The sequence below is a fragment of the Ochotona curzoniae genome, unplaced genomic scaffold (assembly GCF_017591425.1).
Source record: "Ochotona curzoniae isolate NIBS_2020 unplaced genomic scaffold, NIBS_Ocur_1.0 contig_1014, whole genome shotgun sequence".
Classification (NCBI taxonomy): Eukaryota; Metazoa; Chordata; class Mammalia; order Lagomorpha; family Ochotonidae; genus Ochotona; species Ochotona curzoniae.
The window spans coordinates 4,344,215-4,369,945 of NW_024464920.1; the positions used below are offsets into that span (position 1 = coordinate 4,344,215).

At 47.9% G+C, this 25,731-nt stretch overlaps 1 protein-coding gene across 2 annotated transcripts in view; it reads left to right on the forward strand.

Annotated features, from left to right (window-relative positions):
* Window positions 1-1,750: 1,750 nt before the first annotated feature.
* SP1 (Sp1 transcription factor) overlaps window positions 1,751-25,731 on the forward strand; it is a 32,257-nt gene continuing 8,276 nt past the window's right edge. Inside the window, exons 1-4 of one of the 2 annotated variants that reach the window (XM_040979541.1) lie at window positions 1,751-1,864; window positions 2,962-3,137; window positions 3,529-5,035; window positions 23,089-23,257. In XM_040979541.1, coding sequence (XP_040835475.1) covers window positions 1,858-1,864; window positions 2,962-3,137; window positions 3,529-5,035; window positions 23,089-23,257 — 1,859 coding nt within the window. In that variant the 5' untranslated portion in view covers window positions 1,751-1,857. Of the gene's footprint in view, window positions 1,865-2,217; window positions 2,253-2,961; window positions 3,138-3,528; window positions 5,036-23,088; window positions 23,258-25,731 lie in introns of those variants that run through there. The other variant, XM_040979551.1, reaches the window with a different exon arrangement.

Sequence of the window (25,731 nt, forward strand, 5' to 3'; positions counted from 1 at the left end):
TTCTTTCTCTCTGTGTGTCTGACTTGCCTTTCCAACAAAAAATAAATAAGTAAAGGCAAGTGGAATGCTTATGGGAAAACCTAAGAATGCTAGTAGCTTTGCGGTTTTGCGGGTATACTTAACCCCCCAGCCTAGTTTCTCCATTGATAAACCAGATCTCTTTCTTACAAGGCACCTAACACAGTAGCCTGTCAGAATTCCCTTTTTTTTTTTTTTCCTCCTGAGGTTCTGGCCACGTGCAGCAGTAGCCTGTGTCTACCCGAAAAAAAAAAAAAAAGCTTACTCATCTTTTAGGTGGCCCCAGATAATAAAACATGAGAACATGTAATGAAGTGCTATTTGGTAGATAATGAAGTGACTCCGAGTGAGACCCAAGTGCTAAAGGGAATGACCTCACCGTGTCATTGAGAAGCCCATCAAGGGCCACCAACGCGGAAACCAGGATAAAGGCGACAATGACGCAAGATGGAGGCCAGAAATTGAGGCGCCTCGGGCAAAATCTAGGCTAAACTCGGACAGCCCGGCTACCTTTTTAAGATGTATGTACAATTATGGGCTAGTGATGGTGGAAGAGTGACTTCTGAGATCCTGAAGGTGCTAGGCTGCCCGATGCAACTTCAGCTGGAAAGACAAGCACTCGAGAAAAAGTTTAGCCCGTCGGGAAGTTGGGTGTTTAGCGCCTTTGTCTTATTAATAAAATGGCGTTTGCTGACCAGCTCCAGTCACAGCGGAGGCTTGTGCGCGCCGTCGCCAGGTCTCGTCCTTCCTCAACTCTCGGGGTTTACACCCACAGGAGGAAGCCTCCGCCCGCTGCCCACCCACTCACTCGGGGCGGGCCGACACGCCAGAGGGGGACTTTCGCAGAGCAGCCTGCGCCCTGCTCCTGACCCGGGAAGACCCAAACGGAGCCCCGTGGGCGAGGTCCAGCTGCGCGCCACTTGTGGAGCTCTGGCGGGGCGCTGCTGACGCGTCCCACCTAATCACCGTAAAGACGTCCCAGAGGAGGGCCAACATGGCGACGGGCGCTTCTTGGCACAGCCCCGTTCCCTCCCTCACGAGGGGAGGCCCTAAGGACAACCATTGCCCAACCTGGAGGCGGTGCCAGGCTCACTTCGCTCCCTCATTGGCCCGAGTAGCTGAGAGAGAAGCCAGTTCACCTCTGCCCACGCTAGGTTCCCGCCCACGGAGTCTATTCGGAATATAATTGGCGCTAAGTTCACGTCAATACGCGTCCTCTTCCGTCTCTTTTCAGCCTTCATCCAATTAGAACTTTTCTGTCGGCCCGCCTGATTTCTGATTGGCTCTGGTTAGTTTCAGCCTATCCCATTCCGGGCTCTTTTCTGCCCTCTCCACCCATCAGGACTTTGCCCAGGCACGTCCCGGCTGGTGATTGGTCGTCCAGTTGTCATTTCTCTCAAAGCTCTGCCTATCTCTACCGCTCCGGGATCCCGCCTGGCGGTTGACTGGCTTATCTTTAAGCCTATCACCGCCCGGTCCCGCCCACCCTCACTTCCTGCATTCTTCATTGGTTTTGACAATTGAGGGGGCGGCCTTTCTGGGCAGCCACCAAGGCGTTCAACTTTGTCTCACACGCCTCAGGGACTCCAGGAGAGTGGTCCTTGGACAGCCTACCCGTCCGTCTCCTCCAAAGCCCGCCTTCCCCCCTCCCTCATTGGGCGGGGTAACGCCGGAGGGGCGGGGCCGCGGCTGGGCTGGCGGCGCGCTGCGCCCTCCTCCTTTACCCCCCCCTCCCTGTCCGGTCCGGGTTCGCTTGCCTCGTCAGCGTCCGCGTTTTTCCCGGCCCCCCCCAACCCCCCCGGACAGGACGCCCCTTGAGCTCGCCCCTCAGCTGCCACCATGAGCGGTAAGGATGAGTCCACTCCACGCTTAGGGGTGGGAGGGGAGTGAGGGGGCGCGCGCGAGGGCAGACCGGGCGGTCCCCGCCGTGAGGGGGGGCGGGCGGGAGGCGGCGGCGGCGGCCTTGGTCCCGCCCGGGGCGGAGGGAAGGGAGGGAGAAGGGGCAGTGGCGGCGGGGCCTCGGAGGAGGAGGAAGGGGGGGATGGGCCGTCCGCCCCGGGGGAGGGGGCAGCGTGGCCTCGCCCGCCCCCTGCCCGCCCCGGCCACGGGCCTTGCCCCCCAACACACTCGGCCGCCCGCCCGAGGCTCCTCCCGCCGGGGGGCTGGAGCCGCGGGGGCGGCCCGAGCTGGGCAAGGCCCCGCCCGGGCCAACCGCCTGCCTGGTCCGCCCTCCGGTGGCCGCGACCGCCTGCCCCAAGGCCCTCCCTCCCCCCCACTTTCCGTGCCTTTCCCCTCCCCCCCCTCGGGCCGGCCCGCCCTTTCCACGCCCCTCACCCCGAAACCGCCCTTTCCCTCCAGGGCCCGCCCTCTCTCCGCCCCGAAACCTTGCGAGTTCTAACCCCGCGCACCCCTGGAACCTCTGCGCGGGATTCCCAGATGTCCCCCCCACTACTCGCACTGCCTGTTGGTCCCGGCCCCCTCTCCCTTCCTCTCCTCTCGCCACTTTTCACATTTGGGTTTGCTGTCTCCATCCCCGCTAGCCCTAATTTTAGCAAACTTTCCATCCACCCACATGCTTTTTGGCCTTCTCTCTCCTGCTGTTTTTGACGCCCAGGTTAGCTTGGCTTCTTTCGAAGCTCCTGCTGCGTGCCCACCGTCCCTCACGTTTGCTCTGTGCACACCACCTCAGGGGCAGGCTCCCAGCTGAATTCCGTGCAAGGCCACACAGACCCAGCCAGGGTCGAGACCCCATGAGTCTGGTACATGACACAGTGGCCTTCCAGCTCTCTCCAGCTCTCTCCTCCCACCCCTCCCGCCTGCCCCAATCCATTTTCTTTGTACTTCCTGTTAGTCATTTCTATTTCATCATCGCCTCCTTTTCCCCTTGCTTCAACCTTAGCCGCCCCCTCCCCCACTAGAAGTTTTTTTTTTAATTCTCCCTAGACCCAGATCACTCCATGGATGACATGACCGCGGTGGTGAAGATTGAAAAAGGAGCTGGCAGTGGTGGCAGTAACGGGGGCAATGGCAATGGCGGCGGGGCCTTTACTCAGGCTCGGAGCAGCAGTACAGGCAGCAGCAGCAGTAGCAGTGGAGGAGGAGGAGGTGGCGGCGGGCAGGTGAGTGACACCCAGAGATGGGCGGGGAGGCGGGTGGCCCGGTGGGTGTTGGGAGGCTGGCTGCTAGTATTCTTAGAAAGTGGGCGTCCTCTTCACCCCACGGTTTTTAGGAGAGGATTCCGTTTTATGGGTGGGGGAGTACACCGAGTCACAGGTGACTTGAAGGTTCTTCAAATGGCGTAGTTTCAGCAGTACAGATAGGTCCTCCTTTTTTTTTTTTTTTGTTTCTGGGTCAGCTTTTACTTATTTAATTATTTTTTACCTCCTTGATTGCTCTCGGTTGTGTTGCTGTTAATTTGTTGTATACTGCCCCCTAGGCTGGTGGCTGGGTGTCGCTAACGCCTCTCCTCCTCTCCCCCCCTCCCCTCCCTTCCCCCCCTTTTCTGGCCAGGAATCCCAGCCATCCCCCTTGGCTCTGCTGGCAGCAACTTGCAGCAGAATTGAGTCACCCAATGAGAACAGCAACAACTCCCAGGGCCCAAGCCAGTCAGGGGGCCCAGGTGAGCTCGACCTCACAGCCACACAACTTTCACAGGGTGCCAATGGCTGGCAGATCATCTCTTCCTCCTCTGGGGCTACCCCTACCTCAAAGGAACAACAGAGTGGCAGCAATTCCAATGGCAGCGAGTCTTCCAAGAATCGCGCGGTCTCTGGCAGCCAGTACGTAGTGGCTGCCACCCCCAACTTACAGAACCAGCAGGTGCTGACAGGACTGCCAGGGGTGATGTCTAACATTCAGTATCAAGTGATCCCCCAGTTCCAGACCGTTGATGGGCAGCAGCTGCAGTTCGCCGCCACTGGGGCCCAAGTGCAGCAGGACGGCTCCGGGCAAATACAGATCATCCCGGGTGCAAACCAACAGATCATCACGAACCGTGGCAGCGGAGGCAACATCATCGCTGCGATGCCAAACCTGCTCCAGCAGGCTGTCCCGCTCCAAGGGCTAACCAATAATGTGCTCTCAGGACAAACTCAGTATGTGACCAATGTACCCGTGGCCCTGAATGGGAACATCACCTTGCTACCTGTCAACAGCGTTTCTGCAGCCACCCTGACTCCCAGCTCTCAGGCAGTCACCATCAGCAGCTCTGGGTCCCAGGAGAGCGGCTCCCAGCCCGTCACCTCAGGGACTACGACCATCAGTTCGGCCAGTCTGGTGTCCTCACAAGCCAGCTCCAGCTCCTTTTTCACCAATGCAAACAGCTACTCGACAACGACTACCACCAGCAACATGGGAATTATGAACTTCACCACCAGCAGCTCATCAGGGACCAACTCTCAGGGCCAGACGCCGCAGAGAGTCAGCGGGCTGCAGGGCTCCGACACGCTCAACATGCAGCAGAACCAGACGTCCGGAGGCTCCTTGCAGGCGGGTCCGCAGAAAGAGGGTGAGCAAAACCAGCAACCACAGCAACAGATCCTTATCCAGCCTCAGCTGGTTCAAGGGGGACAGGCCCTGCAGGCCCTCCAGGCCACGCCATTGTCAGGGCAGACCTTCACCACTCAAGCCATCTCCCAGGAAACCCTCCAGAACCTCCAACTTCAGGCTGTTCCCAACTCCGGCCCCATCATCATTCGGACACCCACAGTAGGCCCCAACGGACAGGTCAGCTGGCAGACACTTCAGGTGCAGAACCTCCAAGTTCAGAACCCGCAGGCCCAGACAATCACCTTGGCCCCGATGCAGGGCGTCTCCTTGGGGCAGACCAGCAGCAGCAACACCACCCTGACCCCCATTGCCTCAGCTGCCTCCATCCCTGCCGGCACAGTCACTGTGAATGCTGCCCAGCTCTCCTCCATGCCAGGCCTGCAGACCATTAACCTCAGTGCGTTGGGCACTTCGGGGATCCAGGTGCACCAGCTGCCAGCGCTGCCACTGGCCATAGCAAACACCCCAGGTGAGTTTCCACAAGTCAGTGTTTGGCATGAACTAACTAACATCTTTCCTGGAACTGGTGAGTGTCAGTCAGAGAATAGAACCTTATGGGGGTACCACTTGCTCCAGGGCCAGTGATTTAGGAACATGGCCTTAAATTTGAAGTCTTGTAACTGAATGAGTAGGAACTTTTTCCAGTTCTTGTGATGGGAAAGAACTTTGGGACGGTGCCTCAAGGCCTGTGTACTTCCCAGTCTTTGGTTGTTTAAAAGGTCAGCTAGTAAATAGTTTGGGCTTGTGTCCCACATGTGATCTCAGTCACGCACTCTTTGGTTTGCCTGAATTTTTAAAAAATGTTTATTTTTATTGAAAGAGTGATGTAGAGAGACAAACGAGAACTTCTTGTCTGCGGGTTCACTCCCCCAAAACCTGCAACACCCAGGTCTGTATCAGGCCAAAGTTAGGAGCCAGGACCCCTGCTGGGGTGTCCTGCAGGGTGGCAGCGGCCCAGGGATCTGAACCGACCTCTGCTGCCTGAGCAGGAAGTTGGGTAAGAGAAGTGTGGATCAGCGAGGACTTGAACTTGTTCTCTGACATGGGATCCCAGGGGGTGGCTCAACCAGTTGTACCAGAATGTCTCTGTATGTGTTGTTTTGTTTTTGTCTTTTAAGGTATACATATGTTTTTAAAGATTCCCAGATCATTCTTGATTGTAAGGCCTTCTTTAGCCTATGGGCCAAGTCCTGCGTAGGATAAAAATCATCACGTGGTTCTCATGAGCTGTGGCTCCTAATTGAGGGAAAAGTGAGCTAACGGGTTCCAGGAAGTTTTCAACAAAATAAGTTCCCTTTTTAATCTGTAGATAACCATAGTAACCATGCAAGCTGGTTAGTCATCAAAGCTTAATTTTTTTTAAACAGGATCTCTCCCCCTCACACTAATGTATATTTTAAATAAGCATCCTAGGTAATTCTTGTACTTCCTTGATGGAGATTGCTTTTGCAAGCACTTGACACTGCCGGAAAGGGAGGAGGAAAAAAAGTATGGAGAGGTGGGGTTTGACAGGTCTAGGAGTAAAAAAGCTAGAGGCAGATTTTCAGTCTTTCATTCGAATCTGTTTTTATTATTGGTTCATTTGAAATGTAAACATGACCATGAAGTAGAAATGAAGGCATATTTAGAATTACTGCTTTAAATTCATCAGATAGGGCTCACGTTTAATAAGGCACGATAGAAGGATCCAGAACACATAGCTTTACGCTCTAGCATGGTTTAGATAATCACAATGGGTGGTAGGTGATTACCGCCACACTTTGGCTTTCTTGAAATGTGTGTTGACTTGCGTTAGTTAAGGAGTTCTCATTCCATTGAGACTGGCTCTTATGTAAGTGAACAATAAACAGGCGACTGTACTTCCGGCCGCCTGCAGTTTTGGAAAATCTAGTGGGGAGAGGCAGCTCAGCTTCTCCAACTGCCTTATGAGATCATGATGTGTTTAAAATGACGCCGTTTGGGATTTTACCAAGACAGTAATTTCCTTAGTGAGTTGGAGGTGCTGGCATAGCAGGAGCGGGGCCCTCTGTGGTCAGGTCGCACGAGCTGTGCCAGAGGAGGGAGGCAGTGAAGGTATGTGAGAAACTCCTCCAAGTAGGGGGCCTGGCTGCCGGGGCTCGTGGGGAATTCTCCTGGCCTGGGGCAGGACCTGTGAATTTTAACAAGGGACTTTGGGAAATCCTCTGGCTTGTTCACAATTTTTGGAAAAGATTTCTTTGCTTCCTTAAGATTGAGTGAAACTCTAGAGATGACAGATATTTTGTAGGCTAAGAATTTATGGGTGCAGACGTGGGGAAAAATTTCCTAAAAACTGAACTCTGTTTGAAAATGTCCAGAAAATGAGACGTTCTATGGGCCGTCTCCATGAGCAAGTTTGTTCCCTCTTTGCTGTTAGGTTGTTGTATTCAGCAGTTTTGCTTATCTACCAAGGGAAAAGCTCAGGGCTGTGGGATTGCTCAGTTAACACTTTGGATCCTTGCAATTTCTGAAGGTTTTCTAACTCAGAAACTTTCAAACTTGGGCCTTAGAGAAGCGCTGAGAATTTCTCATTGCTAAATCACGCTCGGGGGAAGTGTGCCACTTCATGTGTCATAGGATAGGGGAAGCTGGTGGTTGTTTTTAATGGTCTCTGAACTCAAGGAAATAAAGATGTTTCTGCGAAGTGTTAGCAGTTGAAAACTCACAAGTGAGAGAATGAGGCAGTGAAAGGCCATTTTATGGGAGTTAGGTTTATTTGCTTCAATTAATGTGAGTTTTCACATTTTACACGGCTACTAAAAACTAGCTTGCTATGCAGGAAAATTCAACCTCTTGGCAGAATGATGCAGTGGAGTTAGTGCAGGACATGAAATGGCATTGTAAGCTACGTGTGTATCCCTGAACAAAATGAGGTATTGCTTTTAAATGGTTGTGGGAGAATGCAGCTTCCATTATGTTTGTTCAGTTGGTTTAAATTTATTTAGAAATGTATTTGAAAGTTTTCAACCTTTTACAAATTTGTAAGCTCGCCTGTTCTATTTTCTTCTGTTCGCTTATGTTTACTGAATACATGAGCAAAGCACAAACTTAGGAACAGAATAAGCCAGGTAGCTCTGTGTTTTTCATGGCTCTGTCTTTGCTGGGTGGTTATGAGGGCAGGACCACCCAGAAAGCTTAGCTTGTTTTCCAGTGAAATGATCTTAGTGTTTTTTTAAAGTCATCAGAAGCCTTTTTTTTTTTTCTTTTGAGTCATCAGAAGCATTTTTTAAGCCAACACTCTATTCGTTTGTGAGCATATTCCATGTTCATATATGTATGTGTACATATGTGTGTGTATATAGTCCATGTTCACATATAGTTTTGTTTACTTTTCTAGATAAAAGTGACAGGCTTCCTTTCTCAGTAACTGCTGAATCCTGAGAGCTCTTCCTCAGGTTGAGAGGTGGCCCACTTTGAAGCACTGACTTGGCAGACTTGTTAGTGCAGAGCTGGTGTTGGCAGAAGAATAGAACATTTTTCTATGATGGCTATAATTCACTGAAGAAACAGATTTTTAGGCACTAAAAATAAAAACTCACATCTTTTGGGTCTTACTGGGGTAGGGAAAACTGTCTTCCCTTAGAAGTGAAGTTGAATGTGATACCAGAGTTGGCTTGCCAGCCAGTGTCACCTAACCTGGGGTCAGATTGCTGAGACCTAATTTGTTAAAAAGTTGTATTTTAGACCAGTAGCTAGTTAGTGTCTGTCTGTCTGTGTTTTCTGTTGTGATTAGTTTTATTAGTCTTAAGATTTATTTTTATTGCAAAGTCAGATATACAGAGAGGAAGAGAACAGAGAAGACAATCAACCCGATGATTCACTTCAGGGTCCCAGGGCTTTGGGCTGTCCTTGACTGCCTTCCCAGGCCACAAGCAGGGACATGGATGGGAAGCAGGGCCGCCAGGATTAGAACTGGTGCCCATATGGGATCCTGACACATTCAAAGTGAGAACTTTTAGTCTCTAGGACACTGCACTGGGCCTGACAAGTAACTTTTTTTAAAATAAAGATTTATTTATTTCGACCTGGCGTGATAGCGTAGTGGTTAAAGTCGAGGACAGCCCAAAGCTTTAGGACTGCACCCACGTTGGAGACCTGGAGGAAGCTCCTGGCTTCCGATTGGCTCAGCTCCAGCTGTTGTGGTCACTTGGGGAGTGAATCATCGAACGGAAGATCTTCATCTCTGTCTCTCCTCCTCTGTGTATTCACCTTTCTGAAAAAATAAATCTTTAAAAAGTATATTTATTTATTTTTATTGCGAAGTCAGATAAACAGAAAGAGGAGGAGAGACAGAGAGGGAGATCTTCCATATGATGATTCACTCCCCAAGTGACCTCAACAGCCGGTGCTGTACTGATCTGAAGCTAGGACCAGGAACTTCCTCCAGGTCTCCCACGCTGGTGCAGGGTCTCAAGGCTTTGGGCCGTCCTCCACTGCTTTCCCAGGCCACAAGCAGGGAGCTGGATGGGAAGTGGAGCTGCCGGGACTAGAACTGGCGCCCATTTGGGATCCTGGCACATTCAAGGCCAGGCCTTTAGCCACTAGGCCACCGTGCTGGGCCTCCGACCAGTACGTTTAACATCAAGGAAAAGTAGATTTAGATGATTAAAATGTCTTCAGAATTATTATAGTGAAAGGGGCATGAGAATTTTCTGATTTCAAATTCATTATATCAAATACAACAAATCGTTTTGGGTTAAGTAGTGGCTTCAGTTTAAATATGAAAGGTGGTCCCGGCGCGGTGGCGCAGTGGTTAAGGTCCTCACCTTGCAGGCCCCGGGATCCCATATGGGTGCCGGTTCTATCCCGGCAGCCCTGCTTCCCTTCCAGCTCCCTGCCTGTGGCCCGGGAAGGCAGTCGAGGACGGCCCAAAGCTTTGGGATCCTGCACCCGCGTGGGAGACCCAGATGAGGCTCCTGGCTTCGGATCAGCATAGCATCGGCCATTGCGCTCACTTGGGGAGTGAGTCATCCGACGGAAGATCTTCCTCTCTGTCTCTTCCTCTCTGTATATCCGCGTTTCCAATAAAAAAATAATAAAAATAAATCTTTAAAAAAAATAAATAAATATGAAAGGTGTTATTTTAAACCTAGGTGGCCCTACAAATGTGAAAATAGTGGGAAAAGGGTCTTCAGACATTTTCAGCTAGTTGCTCCTCCCCTCCGTTCATTTTTTTTAGTAGCTTCCACTAAATGACATCATTGTTAAATCAAGTTGCATTTTGTAATGTAGCCATTTTAGTTCTTAATTAAATAACAGCACAAGCATGCCTGGCATTTCAGAAAAACTTATTATCTATTCTATCTTCCTTTTCCTTTACTTGTTCGATTTTTGTTTAGGAGCATGTGAATGTGTCACTAATAGTTGAGTACCACTCATACCTTGGTCCTAATTATTTTGTTTTCTCTCCTTGAAAGTGTTCCAGCATGTTAAGGTGGACATAATAGAAAAGCTTTGTTACATAAAGCCTTATAAGTTACTTATTGAGTATCTGTCAGCATTAATAGTTAATAGTTGAATCTTTTTACTTAGCTGTTTAATGGAAAAACAGCTACATAACTTTTTTTTAAGATTTTTTTTTTTTTTTTATTACAAAGATATACAGAGAGGAGGAGAGACAGGGAGGAAGATCTTCCATCCGATGATTCACTCCTCAAGTGATTGCAACGGCCGGTGCTGTGCCGATCCGAAGCTGGGAACCAGAAACCTCCTCCAGGTCTCCCACACGGGTGCAGGGCCCAAGGCTTTGGTCCGTCCTCAACTGCTTTCCCAGGCCACAAGCAGGGAGCTGGATGGGAAGTGGAGCTGCCAGGATTAAAATCGGCACCCATATGGGATCCTGGCACATTCAAGGCAAGGACCTTAACCATTACGCTATCGCGCAGGGCCCAGCCACATAACTTTTTAAGGTTTTCGTTTGTTTATTTGAAAGGCACAGTTATAGAGTGAAAGACAGAGAGATCTTCCATTCCCTGGTTTACTTCTGGAATAGCCACAGCGGCTAGGGCTGTGCTTCTTCCAGTCTCCCATGTAGGTGGCGCAATCCAGGATCCCTGCCTGGTAACACACATGAACAAGTTGCTTAATTGCAAGTGGAGCAGCTGGGACTCCAGCCAGCACCCGTATGGGATGCTTAGCTTCACAGAAAGTGGGTTTATCTGCTGCACCTCAGAAAGTATGTCATAGAAAGTCCTTTCCTATTTTCTAGCATTTAGCAGGATATATAGTAAGGCCTGGTGTATTAATGGATTGTTTAGAAAATATATGTGTAACTACCTTGTAACTATATTGGGAATATTATGCCAGATTTTACAAATTTTTCCCCTTAGAAGACCCTGAAACATATCTATAGGAAGGTTTTAAGTGTCTCATATTTGTTGAGCATCTGGGCTCTAGTTTATTTACTTATTTTTAAATTTATTTTTATTGAAAAGGCATATATACAGTAAGGAAAGACAGAGCGGAAGGTCTTCTGTCTAGTGGTTCACTCCCCAAATGGCTGCAACAGCCAGAGCTGAGTCAGGCTGAAGCCAGGAGCCAGTAGCTTCTTCCAGGTCTCCCGTGCGGGTGCAGGGTCCCAAGGTCTTGGACTGTCCTCAACTGCTCTTCCAAGCCATAGGCAGGGAGCTGGATGGGAAACGGGGCTGCCGGGATTAGAACTGATGCCCATGTGGGATCCTGGGCATTCAAGACGAGGACTTTAGCCTCTATACTATCACACCAGGCCCTGGGCTGTAATTTAAATTCATGCTTTTTAAAATATTTTTTAGTCTTCATTGAAACTTGGCGGTGTTACCTGTTTGGCAAGTTTGGATATGCATATCTCATTTACTGTGAATCCTCCTTTTCACCTGTATATAAAACAAACAATAATTTAACCACATGTAAGGAGTTGAAATATAAAATACTTAGGGGAAGATGATAAAGACTCACCCTTTAAGGGGCAGTAGAGAAGCTGGTGCTATGGCATAGTGGGTTAAGGTTCTACCAGCTATGCCTTCGTCCCATATGGGTGCCTGCTCCACTTCCAGTCCAGCTTCCCACTAATGTTCCTGCGATAGCTGCATATGCTCTGATCCAAATGCTTACACCCTTGCCCCTTGGGAAATCTGGAAGAAGCTCCTGGCTTTGGCCTGGCCCACCCGCATCCATTGTAGGTCTTTGGAGGGTGAACCAGCTCATGGAAGAATTCACGTTCTTCCCTTACTTCGCATTTGTGTTTTACAAGTCAGTAAAAGATAAATCCATCTCCCTGCTGTTGGCAGTGGAAAAGCAGTAGAGGATGGCTCAAGTTCATGGGTCCCCTGCACCAGTTGGGAAATTGGAAGAGGTCCTTGTTTCCTGGCTTCTGATGAACCCAGCTCGGGCAGTTCATTGCAGCCATTTGGGCAAGTGAACCAGCTGATGGAAGCTCTGTCTCCTTTCTATATTCTGTCTTTCAAATAAAAATAAAATCACTAAGAATTTTATTTTGAAGACTTATTTATTTTTATTGGAAAGTCAGATTTACAGAGAGGAGATACAGAAAGATCTTCCATCTGCTGGTTCACTCCCCAAGTGGCACCAACAGCTGGAGCTGAGCTGATCCAAAGCCAAAAGCTGATCCAGAGACAGGAGCTTCTTGTGGGTCTCCCCTGCAGGTGCAGGATCCCAAGACTTTAGGCCATATTTTGTTTTCCCAGGCTACCAGGAGGAAGCTGGAAGGGAAGTAGAGCAGCTGGGACATGAACTGGCACCCATGTGGGAGCCTGGCGCATGTAAGGCCACTGAACCGTTGTGCAGGGACAAAGATGGGAGAACTGAGGTGGAAAAAAAAAATCTGTTTCTGAAAATTGAATGGTTTTCATAGAAGAGCAAATGTTCCAAATAATGTAAATTGGATTAACTCTTACTAAATGACTTTCAAATTATCAAGTTTGCTCTTCAATAAATGTCAATTTGTTTTAATGAATTAAACTGTTGTTTTACAAACGATACTATTAAACTTGACTACATGTGGTAATAGCAATAAGACTGAAGATTGCCAAGACTAGGATTTCGTTTCCTCCAATACTTTTATTTTGCCAGAACCTAGAATGTGGTGTTTCTCTAGCTTCTCAAGGCCATTTACACACTTTTGTTTTTTAGGATTTACTTATTTACTTGCCAACAGAGTTAGAGAATGAGATATATAGAGAGGAAGAAATGGATGATCTAGCTGTCTGTTGGTTAACTCCCCACATGGCCTCAGCAGCCAAAACCTGGCCTATCCAAAGCCAGGAGCTCTTCCAGTTCTTTCCTGTATGCAGGGACTGCCTTCCCAGGGACAGTTAGCAGGGAGCTGGATCAGAAGTGGAGCAGCCAGGGCTTGGCCCTGTGACCCTGTGCCCATTGACCTGTGACCCTGTGCCCATTGACAGAGTTAAAAGAGTGAAGTCTTCTTTTACCAGGATTTCTCTCATGTGTTCAAATGGATTTTGTCTATTCTTTCAAAGTGTTAATTAACACTTACCTCAGACAGGGTTGGAAGGAAGAGACCTGAGATAGAAAGGACAGAATCAGCAACTTCTTTGTAAGCCTCTTTATAAGTCAGTTTTTACATCAAGATTAGTTAATTTGCATTTGTTCAATCTGTAATCAAGTGAAATAGGAGTAATCAGTGATAATGCCCAGAAAATAGGAAGAGAGCTGCAAGATGGCCAAAGAAAAACACATAATTTTCTTTGAAAAGATTGAAGGATAGCTGTGTCCTTGTAGGGGCAGGGACTGAGAGTATGGGTCGGGGTGGAGGGTTGTGTTTTTTTCTTCTTTTTAAAGATTTACTATTATTTTTTAAAGATGTATTCATTTTTACTGGAAAGGCAGACAGAGGGGAACATCTTGCATTCATTGACTCATTACCTAAGTGGCTGCAACAGCTGGAGCTGAGCCAGTCCGGAGCCAGGAGCCTGGAGTCGGTTCCAGGTCTCTGACATGGGTGCAGGGTCCCAAGGCTTTGAGTTGATTTCAGCTGCTTTCCCACGCCAAAGGCAAGGAGCTGGAAGGAAGTGGGCTGTCAGGATATGAACCGGCGCCCATATGGGATCCTGGTAGATGAGAAGTGAGGACTTTAGTCGCCAGACTACTGTGCTGGGCCCTGTTTACTTTTTATTGGAAAGTCAGATATACAGAGAGAAGGAGAGACAGAGAGGAAGATCTTCCTTCCGTTGGTTCACTCCCCAAGCGACTGCAACAGCTGCAGCTGAGCCAACCCAAAGCCAGAAAGCAGAAGTTTCCAGGTTTCCCTCAGAGTACAGGGTCCCAAGACTTTGGGCCGTCCTCAGCTGCCTTCTCAGGCCACAGGCAGGGAGCTGGATGGGAAGTGGAGGTGCTGGGATTAGACCTGGTTCCCATATGGGATCCTGGAGCTTTCAAGGTGAGGACTTTAGCTGCTAGGCTACTGTGCTGGGCTCCATACTAATTGCTTTCAAGATGATCTATTTTTTTTAAGATTTATTTTTTATTGCGAAGTCAGATATATGCAGAGAGAAGAGACAGAATTATCTTCCGTTCGATGATTCACTCCCCAAGTGGCCACAATGGCCGGTGCCGATCTGAAGCCAGGAGCAAGGAACTTCTTTCTGGGTCTTCCATGGGGGTACGGGAAGGTTTTGAGCTATCCTCTACAGCTTTCCCAGACCACAGACAAGGGGTGAATGGGAATTGGAGCAGCCAGGACACAAACTGCAACTCATGGGATACCCGCACTTGTAGGTGGAAGATTGACCAGTTGATCATTGTGCCAGAGCCCATGAATGCTTATCTTTATAAATGAACTCTGTTTTGTCATATTTCCTGTTGTAAAATTTGTCTACTTATTTGAAAGGCAGAAACAGAAACAATAACGGAGCTGGAGCTTGGTCTTCACTGCTTTCCTCCCCAGATGCCTGCAAGTGGGGCCGGGCCTGGCTACAGCCAGTGTCAGGGAGCTCAGTCTGGGTTTTGCAGCTTCATGTTAACGAGTACCCTGGGAGGAGGCAGGTGATGGCTTGAAGACCTGGGTCTCTACCAGCAGTGCAGGAGACCTAGCCCTGCCTTCAGTCTGGCCCAGCCCTGGCTGCTGTGGGCATTTTGGGGAATGAACCAGTAAAAGAAAAGCCATTCAATCCCCACATTTACCAAATGACTGGAATAATTTAAAAGCAGGTAGTATAAAAGATAATATAGGGTCCCCGCACAGTGGCCTTGCAGTTAAAGTCCTCAACTTGAACGCGCCAGGATCCCACATGGGCACCAGTTCTAATCTCAGCTGCTTCACTTCCCATCCAGCTCCCTGCTTGTAGCTTGGGAGAGCAGTCGAGGACAGCCTGAAGCCTTGGGACCCTGAATCCATGTGGGAGACCCAGAGGAGGTTCCTGGCACCTGGCTTCGGATAGGCATAGCACCAGCCGTTGCGTTCACTTGGGGAGTGAACCAGTGGATGGAAGATCTTCCTCTCTGTCTCTCTTCCTCTTTCTGTTTATCTGACTTTGCCATAAAAATAAATAAATCTTAAAAATATAAAAAGATAATAGCGAAATTTTACCCATGTTCCATGACACAAACAAAGCATTCATATAACAGGTCCTCCTAGTAAGACTTCTGAGCATTGCTGCTGAACTGTGTGTTACCAGCTAGTGGTTTGGTTATGTGTATGTGTATACTAGCTTTAATCTAGTGCAAAATGGCCGCTGAGGTTACTTTAGTGATCTTGTAACTGCTTGATTTCAGTTTCTCTACAGAATGAGGATGGTGATAACTGCTCAGATCTTTTCTGTGTTAGCTTCGTGGGTGTACATAGTATATAAATCAATATCTAAGGCTTTTACACTACTCTTTGTACCATTGTATATATCAGTTTTGAAGATTTTTTTTAAGATTTATTTTTATTGGAAAGGCGGATATACAAAGAGGAGAGACAGAAAGGAATATCTTCTGTCCAATGGTTCACTCCCCAAGCAGCTGCAACGGCTAGAGCTGAGCCTATCTGAAGCCAGGAGCCTCTTCCGGGTCTCCGACTCGGGTGCTGGGTCCCAAGGCTTTGGGCCATCCTGGACTGCTTTCCCAGGCCACAAGCAGGGAGCTGGAAGGGAAGTGGAGCTGCCGGGATTAGAACCAGTACCACTATGGGACCCAAGGGTGTGCAAGGCAAGAACTTTAACTGCTAGGCTACTGCACTGGTCGTATTTATTTGTTTTTATTTGAAAGACAGATATACCGAGAGGAGGAGAGACAGGAAGCTCCTCTGTCAGTTGATTCACTCCCCAGGTGGCCTTAACGGCTGGAATTGATCCAATCCAAAGCTAAGAGCCAGGAGCTTCCAGGTCTCACATGCGTGTACAGCGTCCCAAAGCTTTGAGTCTGGACTGCTTTCCCAGGCTCCATGCAGGGAGCTGGAAGGGAAGCAGGGCACCGGGACATGAACTGGCACCCATATGGGATCTTGGTGCATGTAAGGCGAGTACTTTAGCGGCTAGGATTCTATTGTAGATCTTAAATGCTAATAGGGCAGGACTCACCTAGGGGTTTTTTGCATGTGTGCCTGGAGCAATGAACCTATGGGTACAGACTGAATGATCTGAAAGGAGAACACTGGTTGTTCATAAAGATTGCTGAAGCTGACTGCAGTCTGTGCAGGAAGATTAAAGCATACACTTTATAATGGGTCTGCAGAGCCAGCCCTGTTAACTCACATGGGCAAGCAGTAGAGGAAGGCCCAAGTATATAAGCTGGCAGATTGAAAATCAGGAGCTTGGAGCTGCTGATGTATCTCTCACGTGGGTGCAGAGGCCAAAGGACTTGGGCCATCTTAATGCTGCTTTCTTACATACATTAACAGGGAGTGGGATTGGAAGTGAAGTAGCCGGTACTCAAACCAGTACCCATATGGAGTTCAGGCAGTGTGGGTGGAGGACTAGCTTACTATGCCAGTGCTGGTCCTGACACTGGCCTTTTTAATTTAATTTAAAAAATTATCTGAACAGAGAAAATCAGATCATCAGTTGATTTGCCCTCCAAATGCAAATGTCCACAACAGCTGGGATTGAGCTTGGTTGAAACCAGGAGTCAGGAACACAGCTGGCATCTCCAGTGTTGGTGTCAGGGGCCTTAAGTAGTTGTGCTATCATCTACCACCTGACACGGAGACAGTCAGTAGGAAGTTCAAGTCAGAAGTGGGGCTCGGGAGACTAAATCCTCACCGTGGAAGCGCCAGCATCCCGTATGGGCACTGGTTCATGTCCTAGCTGCTCAACTTCCCATCCAGCTCCCTGCTTGTGGCCTGGGAAAGCAGTAGAGGGTGGCCCAAAGCCTTGGCACCTGTACCCTCTTCAGAGACATGGAAGAAAGTCCTGGCTCCTGGCTTTGGATTGGCTCAGCTCCAGCCAGCAAAGCCACTGGGCAGAGTGAACCAGTGGACGGAAGATCTTTCTCTTCTGCGTTTCCTCTCTGTAAGTCTTTTTTCAATAAAAGTAATCTTATAAAACAAACAAATAGAACTGGAAGAAGGGGGCGGGAACCATGATATGGACATCCGAAGCGGTGTTCCGGCACCTGTACCAGCCGTCAGCTCATTAGTGACATCCAGTGTTCTGCCATGCTGTTTTCACTGAGCAGTGTGTGAGAGGCATGCTTCTACATTAATATAAGTCTGCATCTGCAGGATAGGCATTTGCTGCAGCTCCATTCCCAATTATGGATATGTTACTGCACGTCCTGTGAGGTAGCAAGGAGGCAGCAGCTAAGGGAGGCCTACATTGAGTTTCTGACTCCAGCATTTCGGGGCTTTGGGGAAGTGAAGCAGTGGATGAGAGATTTCTTTCTATGTGTCTGTCTTTCTGTAAACATATGTATATGCATAAATATAAATATGTGCCTCCATTTTTAAGCTTTTTTTTATTTGAAAGTTAGATTTATAGAGAGAAAGATCTTCCACCCACTGGTTCACTCCAAGGGTTTTGTGTTCCAACTGCTCCACTTGCCATCCAGCTCCCTGCTTATGGCCTGGAAAAGCAGTCGAGGATGTTCCAAAGCATTGGGATCCTGCACCTGCGTGGGAGACCTGGAGGAAGTTCCTGGCTCCTGGCTTCAGATTGTCTCAGCTGTAGCCATTATAGCCACTAGGAGAATGAATCAGTGGATGGAAGATTTTTCTCTTTCTGTAAATCTGACTTTCCAAGAAAAATAAATCTTTTTTTTTTCTTAGAAATAAGTTTAAATTTGATTTTGTCCTTTCCCCTTACGTTGTTGCATTCCCCTGTTCTTTCTGTACTGCAGTGACTGTGTTTTCTGTGCCTTTATGCTCATCCGCCACATTCTTCAGTGTTCTGTGTGTACGTACTTGTGTAACCTGCACTCTTAGTAGATTCATGATGGATAACAAAACTAGACTAAAACCTGAAAACAAAAGTCTACTGTCAGTAGATCGGTATCTGAGATATCTTATTATTTTAGGTGGTTCCTTTTGCCTCTCTTTATTTCCCTCCCCTTAACTATGAGGCTGGGTTTTAAAACTTGTCTATCGCTGTCATACAGTGTCATACAGTGACCCCTACTGGTGAGATCCTTTTCTGTCATCATTATGGTGATTGCCTTTTGCTTAGGGAAAACTATTGGTTTTCTGAGCTAATTCTTAACTCTCTAAAATCATAGAAATGTACCGAAAAAATAGGGACGTGCGTATAGTAAATGTCCTTATGGATATGTTTTCTTTTTTTTTTTTTATTGGAAAGGCAGATATACAGAGAGGAGAGACAGAGAGGAAGATCTTCCATCCGATGATTCACTCCCCAAGTGAGCACAACGGCCGATGCTATGCCGATCCGAAGCCAGGAGCCTCTTCCGGGTCTCCCACGCGGGTGCAGGGTCCCAAAGCTTTGGGCCGTCCTCGACTGCTTTCCCGGGCCACAGGCAGGGAGCTGGAAGGGAGCAGGGCTGCCGGGATTAGAACCGGTGACCATATGGGATCCCGGGGTGTGTAAGGCGAGGACCTTAACCACTGCGCCACCGCGCCGGGCCCGGATATGTTTTCTTTTTTAAGATTTATTTATTTTTATTGGGAATGTTGGATATACAGAGAGGAGGAGAGACAGGGAGAAAGATCTTCTGTCCATTGATTCACTCCCCAAGCAGCCACAACAGTTGGAGCTGTGCTGATCTGAAGCCAGGAGCCTGGAGCCTTTTCGGTTCTTCCATGCGGGTACAGGGTCTTAAGGTTTGTACCATCCTCAACTGCTTTCCCAGGCCATAAGCAGGGAGCTGGATGGGAAGTAGGGCTGCCGGGATTAGAACCTGTGCTCATATGGGATCCCAGCGCATGCAAAGCAAGGACTTTAGCCACTAAGCTATTTTGCTGGGCCCTGTTTAAATTTCTGAAAGTGTTTTTAATTTTTTTGTTTTGGGGCCTGGAACATTGGCTCGGTGGGTTAATCCTCCACCTAACAGGGCTAGCATCCTATATGGGCACTGGTGCTGGTCCTGGCTGCTCTACTTCCTATTCAGTTCTCTGCTTGTAGTCTGGTAAAAGGAGCAGATGTCTGAAAGCCTTGGGACCCTGCACGTAAGTGGGAGACCTGAGAGAAAATCCTGGCTCCTGGCTTCAGATCAGCTCATCTCAGCTCTGGCCATTGCAAAAATGTGGGGAGTGAACCAACAGATGGAAAATCTTTCTCTCTTTTCTCTTCTTGTCTTTGTAAAATTACCTTTCTGATTAAAAATAATAAAGCTTTGAAAATTAAAACAATAGTACATTTAAAAATTTTTTATTTTAAAAATATTATTTGAAATGTAAAGCATTGCATATAGAGGAGGCAGAGATCTTTCATTTCCCAGGTGGCCATGATTGCCAGTTTGGCCCAGGCCAGAATTCTACCAGCATTCCCACATGGAAGGCAGAGGCCCAAGCATTTGCCATTTTTCACTGTTTCCAGGGGCGTTAGGAGAGAGCTGGATTGGAAGTGGAGCAGGTGGGACTTGAACCAGCACCCATATGGCATACCAGCATCAGGCATGGCTTATCCCACTGAACCACAATGCTGGCATTTAAAATAAATTTTCTTAATTCAGTTATTTGAGGGTGAGAGTCCTTATCCTCTTCCTGTTCACTACTCAAGTGAACTACACAACACCTAGGACTGGATAGTGCCACAGCGAGGAGCTGGGAACTCGGGGCGTTTTTGCTTGAGGAAAATATCTGAGCCATCACTTCTGCCTGTCAACATTTTCATTAGCAGGAAGTTTGAGTCAGGCTCTGGAGCCAGACATGGAACGTGGGTACGCTGATAAGAACCAAAGTTGTCTTAATCAGTACTTTAAGTGCTATGTTAAATGTCCACCCCTAAATTTAAATTATTACTATTTTTTATTTTTAGGTAGGTGCTGTGGTTTGTCACACAGCATTCTATATTGAAGTGCTTTTTGGAGTCCAAGCTACTCAGCTTCTGACCCAGTTTGCTGCTAACACATAGAGAGTAATGGCCCGAGTACTTGGGCCCTTACCCCCCAATGTGGGAGGCCCGGAAGAAGTACTGGTTCCTGATTTGAGCCTGGTTCAAAACAGATTGTTGCCTACTTTTGGGAGCCAAACCAACAGATGGAAGATCTTGCTGTGTGTCTTGCCTTTGCTCTTGATCACTTTACCTTTTTTTTTTTTTTAAGATTTATTTATTTATTTTAAAGATTTATTTATTTTTATTGGAAAGTCAGATATACAGAGAGGAGGACAGACAGAGAGGAAGATCTTACGTCTGATTATTCAATCCCCAAGTGAGCACAATGGCCAGTGCTGTGCCGACCCATGGCCAGGATCCAGGAACCTTCCCCAGGTCTCCCACAAGGGTGCAGGGTCCCAAGGCTTTGGGCCATCCTCGACTGCTTTCCCAGGCCACAAGCAGGAAGCTGGATGGGAGGTGGCGCTGCCAGGATTAGAACCAGCACCCATATAGGAAACCAGCACGTTCAACGCGAGGACTTTAGCTGCAAGGCCATGCCGCCAGGCCCAAAGATCTATTTATTTATTTATAAAATTTTTTTTGAAAATTTATTTTATTTTTATTACAAAGTCAGATGTACAGAGAGGAAGAGAGATAGAGAGGAAGTGTAGCTGCCGGGATTAGAACCTGTGCCCATATGGGATCCCGGCACGTTCAAGGCGAAGACCTTAGCCACTAGGCCATGCCACCGGGCCCCAGATTTATTTATTTTTATTGGAAAGTTGAATATACAGAGAGGAAGAGTTTCCATTCGTTGATTCACTCCCCAAGTGACCGCAGCAGCTGGAGCTGAGCCAATCTGAAGCCAGGAGCCATGAACTTTTTCAGGGTCTCCCACGTGGGTGCAGGGTCCCAAGGCTTTGGGCCATCCACAGCTGCTTTTCCAGGCCACAGGCAGGGAGCTGAATGGGAAATAGACCTGCCAGGATTAGAATTGGCGCCCATTTGGGATCCTGGCGCATACAAGGCGAGGACTTCAGTTGCTAAGCCAACACGCTAGACCTGATCACTCTAGTTTTTATATAAGTAATGGGGAGGAGTTGATATTTGAGAGAGAGAGAGAGAGAAGAAAATTTGTTTTTGCTTCCAAGTGCCAGAAAGTCTGGGGAGAGCTGAAAGCCAGTAATGCAGCTGGGAACACTGATTATTATGGGAGAAACCTAATTATTTCAGGTATCACTGCTGGCTCCCAGGTGTGCATTAGTGAGAACAGGAGATGAGGAGTTGGGCCCGAATCAAGCAGAGACACTGCCAATCAAATGCAGTCACTCCTGTGTGGGACATGGGACTGTTAGAGCGATGGCTCGCTCCTGCCCGGCTTTGTGTACAAGCTAAATACATGTGTCAGAGCAGCATCACCTTATTTTTAGCATGATTATCATTTCCTGCCTGATTGCTTAATATGTATTACAGTATGAGCATTTCTTTCAAATTGTCACTTTTCTTTTAAAGATGTATTTATTTTAATTTGAAGGGTGGAAGTACAGAGGTGAGACAGAGGGATCTTGTATCTGCTGGTTCATTTCCAAAAGCACCACCGTGGCTGGAGCTGTGCGCGTCTAGAACCTGGAGCCAGACATTCTCTGTGGGTTTTCTGCATAGGTTCAGGAGATCAAACACTTGGGCCATCTTTTGCTGGTTGTTGTTGTTATTGTTGTTGTTGTTGTTGTTGTTGTTGTTTTAAGATTTATTTATTTTTGTTGGAAAGGCAGATACACACAGAGGAGAGACAGACAGAAGAGAGGAAGATCTTCCGTCTGCTGATTCACTCCCCAAGTGGCTGCAATGGCCTGAGCTGCACGCGATCTGAAGCTAGGGTCCCGTAGCCTCTTTTGGTTCTCCCACGTGGGTGCAGACTCCCAGAGCTTTGGATTGTCCTCGACTATTTTCCCAGGCCACAGTCAGGGGGCTGGATGGAAAATGAGGCTGCTGGGATTAGAACCGGGCCCCATCTTTTGCTTTCTCTAGGGCTGTTGAGAGGGAACTGAATTGGAAGTGAAGCAGGCAGGACAGGATCAGGCCTGTGTGAGATGGCAGCATTGCAGACAGTGACTTTACCCATTGTAGAAAATGGGGCTCTATCCTGTATTTAGGAACTGAGTTCATAGTAGCTACTGGTTCACCATTTCCATTCCAATATATACTTCTTTATGTTAAATCTGTTGTATAAAATGAAACATGTTTGGGTTTGGCGTGATAGCGTAATGGTTAAGTTCTCACCTTGTACGCCCCGGGATCCCATATGGGCGCCAGTTCTAATCCCGGCAGCTCTACTTCCCATTCAGCTCCCTGCTTGTGGTCTGGGAAAGCAGTCGAGGGTGGTCCAAAGCCTTGGGATACTGCACCCTTGTGGGAGACCCGGAAGAGGTTCCTGGTTCCCGACTTTGGGTCGGCGTAGCACCGGCCGTTGTGCTCACTTGGGAATTGAATAATCAGACGGAAGATCTTCCTCTCTATCTCTCCTCTTCTATATATCTGACTTTGAATAAAAGTGAATAAATCTTAAAATAAATAAATAAATGAATCAATGAAACATGTTTAAAATAACCTTCATAGAGGTATCGTTTTGCAGTTAAGCTTTAAATGATTATTCTGTGGCCCAGTATGGTAGCCTAGTGGCTAAAGTCTTCACCTTGCATGTGCCAGAATCCCATGTGGGTGTCAGTTTGTATCCCATCTGCTCCACTTCACATCCCATTCAGCTCGCTGCTTGTGGCCTGGGAAAGCAGTCGAGGATGGCCCAAAGCCTTGGGACCCTGCACCCGCGTGGGAGACCTGGAAGAGGCTCCTGGCTCCTGTCTTCAGATAGGCTCGGCTGTTGCTGTTGTGAGAACTTGGGGAAGGAACCAGTGGATGGAAGACTTTTCTTTTTCTGTTCTTCATTTTCTCTCTAAATCTGTCTTTCCAATGAAAATAAATGAACCTTTGAAAAATAAATTAAAAATATATGGAGGACATCCCGGAATGGTTGGGGCTGTGATTATCTGCTCACTTACTGCCCTTGATTTCCCCATTTCAGGTGATCATGGCGCTCAGCTTGGCCTCCATGGTGCGGGGGGCGATGGCATGCATGACGATGCAGCAGGTGGAGAGGAGGGTGAGAACAGCCCCGATCCTCAGCCTCAGGCTGGCCGCAGGACTCGGCGGGAAGCGTGCACCTGTCCCTACTGCAAGGACAGCGAAGGAAGGTACGTCAGGAGGCTCAGTAGATCCCTTTGTAGTTCCTGAGCATGTTTGGCTTTACATGCTGTGGTGTGTGTAAAATGTAACTCCTTCAGACCAAAACATAAGCAGTAACAAAAGGATCACAGTGCGTTTGTGTACTTTGTATTTTAGGAGCTTTGTTCCAGCGCTGACCCTTTCACTGCCTGTGCCATTGCATGTTAAGCCCTCAACTGTAGGGCTGCCATCCCATATGGGCTTCAGTTTGAGTCCTTGGTGCCCCACTATTGATTGATTCAGTTTCCTGCTGATGGCCTAGGAAAGGAGCAGAGGATGGCCAGATGCTTGGGAGACATGGAAGAGGCTCTGAGTTTTGTGCTTCAGACCAGCTCAGTTCCAGCCATTTGGGAAGTGAACTAGGCCTGAAGCCAGGAGTCATGAGTTTGTTCCAGATCCCCCAAGTGGGTGTAGAATCTGAAATACCCGGGCCATCTTTTGTGGCTTTCCAGGCTGGTGGTGTAGCAGCCAGGACTCAATGGTACCTATATGGGACGCCGGTGTTGCAGGCTACATCTTTTCTTTTAAAGAGAAACAGAGATCTTCAGTCGGCTGGTTCACTGCTCAAATGACCACAATAGCCAGGAGCCAAGATTATCTACATCTCCTACATGAGTGGCAGCGACCTAAATGCTTGGGTGTCTTCCATGTGTGTTAGGAGAGAGCGGATTAAAACGAGGTGGCCTGGTATTAAATCAGTACCCGTATTGCATGTCAGCATTGCAGGCAGCAGTTGAACCCATTCTGCCACAACGCTGGCCCCTCGAGATGATTTTAACCAGTTTGCTTACAGAATTACAAACACCTGCCTACTATCATGATTTCCAAATCCAGAGTTTTCCAGGACTATTTTCCCTGGAAGTAGATAGAAATGCCCTCTCTATGTAAGAGATTGTTCCGTCAGAGAAGAATCCTACAGACCAGAGTTATGACGAGTTTTCTCACTAGCAGCACTTGGTACTTATTTCTGGATAGTTGCCTGGTCTTTTTCCTTTACATCGCTGCTTCTGAAGAATAACAGAAAACCATAGTCTTTTGTCCATTATTTTATTTATTTGAAAGTCAGAGAACACTCTTTCTTTTTTAAGATTTATTTATTTTTATTGGAAAGTCAGATATACAGGGAGGAGGAGAGACAGAGAGGAAGATCTTCCATCTGATGATTCACTCCCCAAGTGAGTGCAATGACCAGTGCTGCACTGATCCAAAGCCAGGAACCAGGAACTTCCTCTGGGTCTCCCACATGGGTGCAGAGTCTCAAGGCTTTGGGCATCCTCGACTGCTTTCCCAGGCCACAAGCAGGGAGCTGGATGAGAACTGGAGCTGCTGGGATTAGAACCTGCTCCCATATTGGATCCCAGTGCGATCAAGGCGAGGACTTTAGCCACTAGGCCACTGCACTGGGCCCAGAGAACACTCTTTTCACTGGTTTACTCCCTAAATGCAGCAGCTTTGGCTAGGCCAGGCCGAAACCAGAAGCTTGGAACTCTCTCTGGGTCTCTTACACACAGGCTGGAATCCAAGGGCTTGACATCACCTGCATCACCACTGGTCCTCTCTGTCTCCTAAATGACATGTGAAAAATCTTAAAATGTTCCAATAAAATTTAAAAAGAAAAAATAGCAAAATCAGAAAACTGCTAAAACAGAAAAGTAGTTTGGCTTCCCTGTTTTTCCTGTGTTACAGGCAATCAGACCCTGTAAAGGAAGGTTCTGCTTTCCTTTAACAAAACCTAATCAACGAACCTACTTTGCTTTTGTTTTTGTTTTTTAAGATTTTTTTTTTTAATTAAAAAGTCAGATACACAAAGAGGAAGAGAGACAGAAAAATCTTCCATCTGATGATTCACTCCCCAAGTGAGCATAATGGCCAGAGCTACGCTGATCTGAAGCCAGGAGCCAGGAGCTTTTTCGGCGTCTCCCATGGGGGTGCAGGGTCCCAAGGCTTTGGGTCGTCCTTGACTGTTTTCCCAGGCCACAGGCAGGGAGCTGGATGGGAAGTGGGGCTGCCGGGATTAGAACCAATGCCCACATGTGATCCTTGCACGTGCAAGGCGAGGACTTTAGCTACATGGCTGCTGTGCCGGGTCTGACCCAGTTTTTTGTGTGTGTTACAGCTGGATACGCCACCACGTGTGGCAGTAGTATCCCCTGTCAGAGTAACAGTTCAAATCTCTAGTTTTGATCCAGCTTACTGCTATTGCATTTGAGAACACAGAATAAAATGGCTGAAGTTGTTGGGTCTCTGCCAGACCAAGACAATCCTGGCTTTGGCAGTTGATGTTAACAGGCAATTGGAGAAGTGGCAGCTCCTGGCTGCTGGCTGTCTCATCTGCTATTTCGGCCATTTTTGGAAATAAACCAGAAGGTGAAAAATCTTTCTCTCTGTGTGAGTCTGCATTTCTAATAAATCTTTAAAAAAAATAACATACATATATACATAC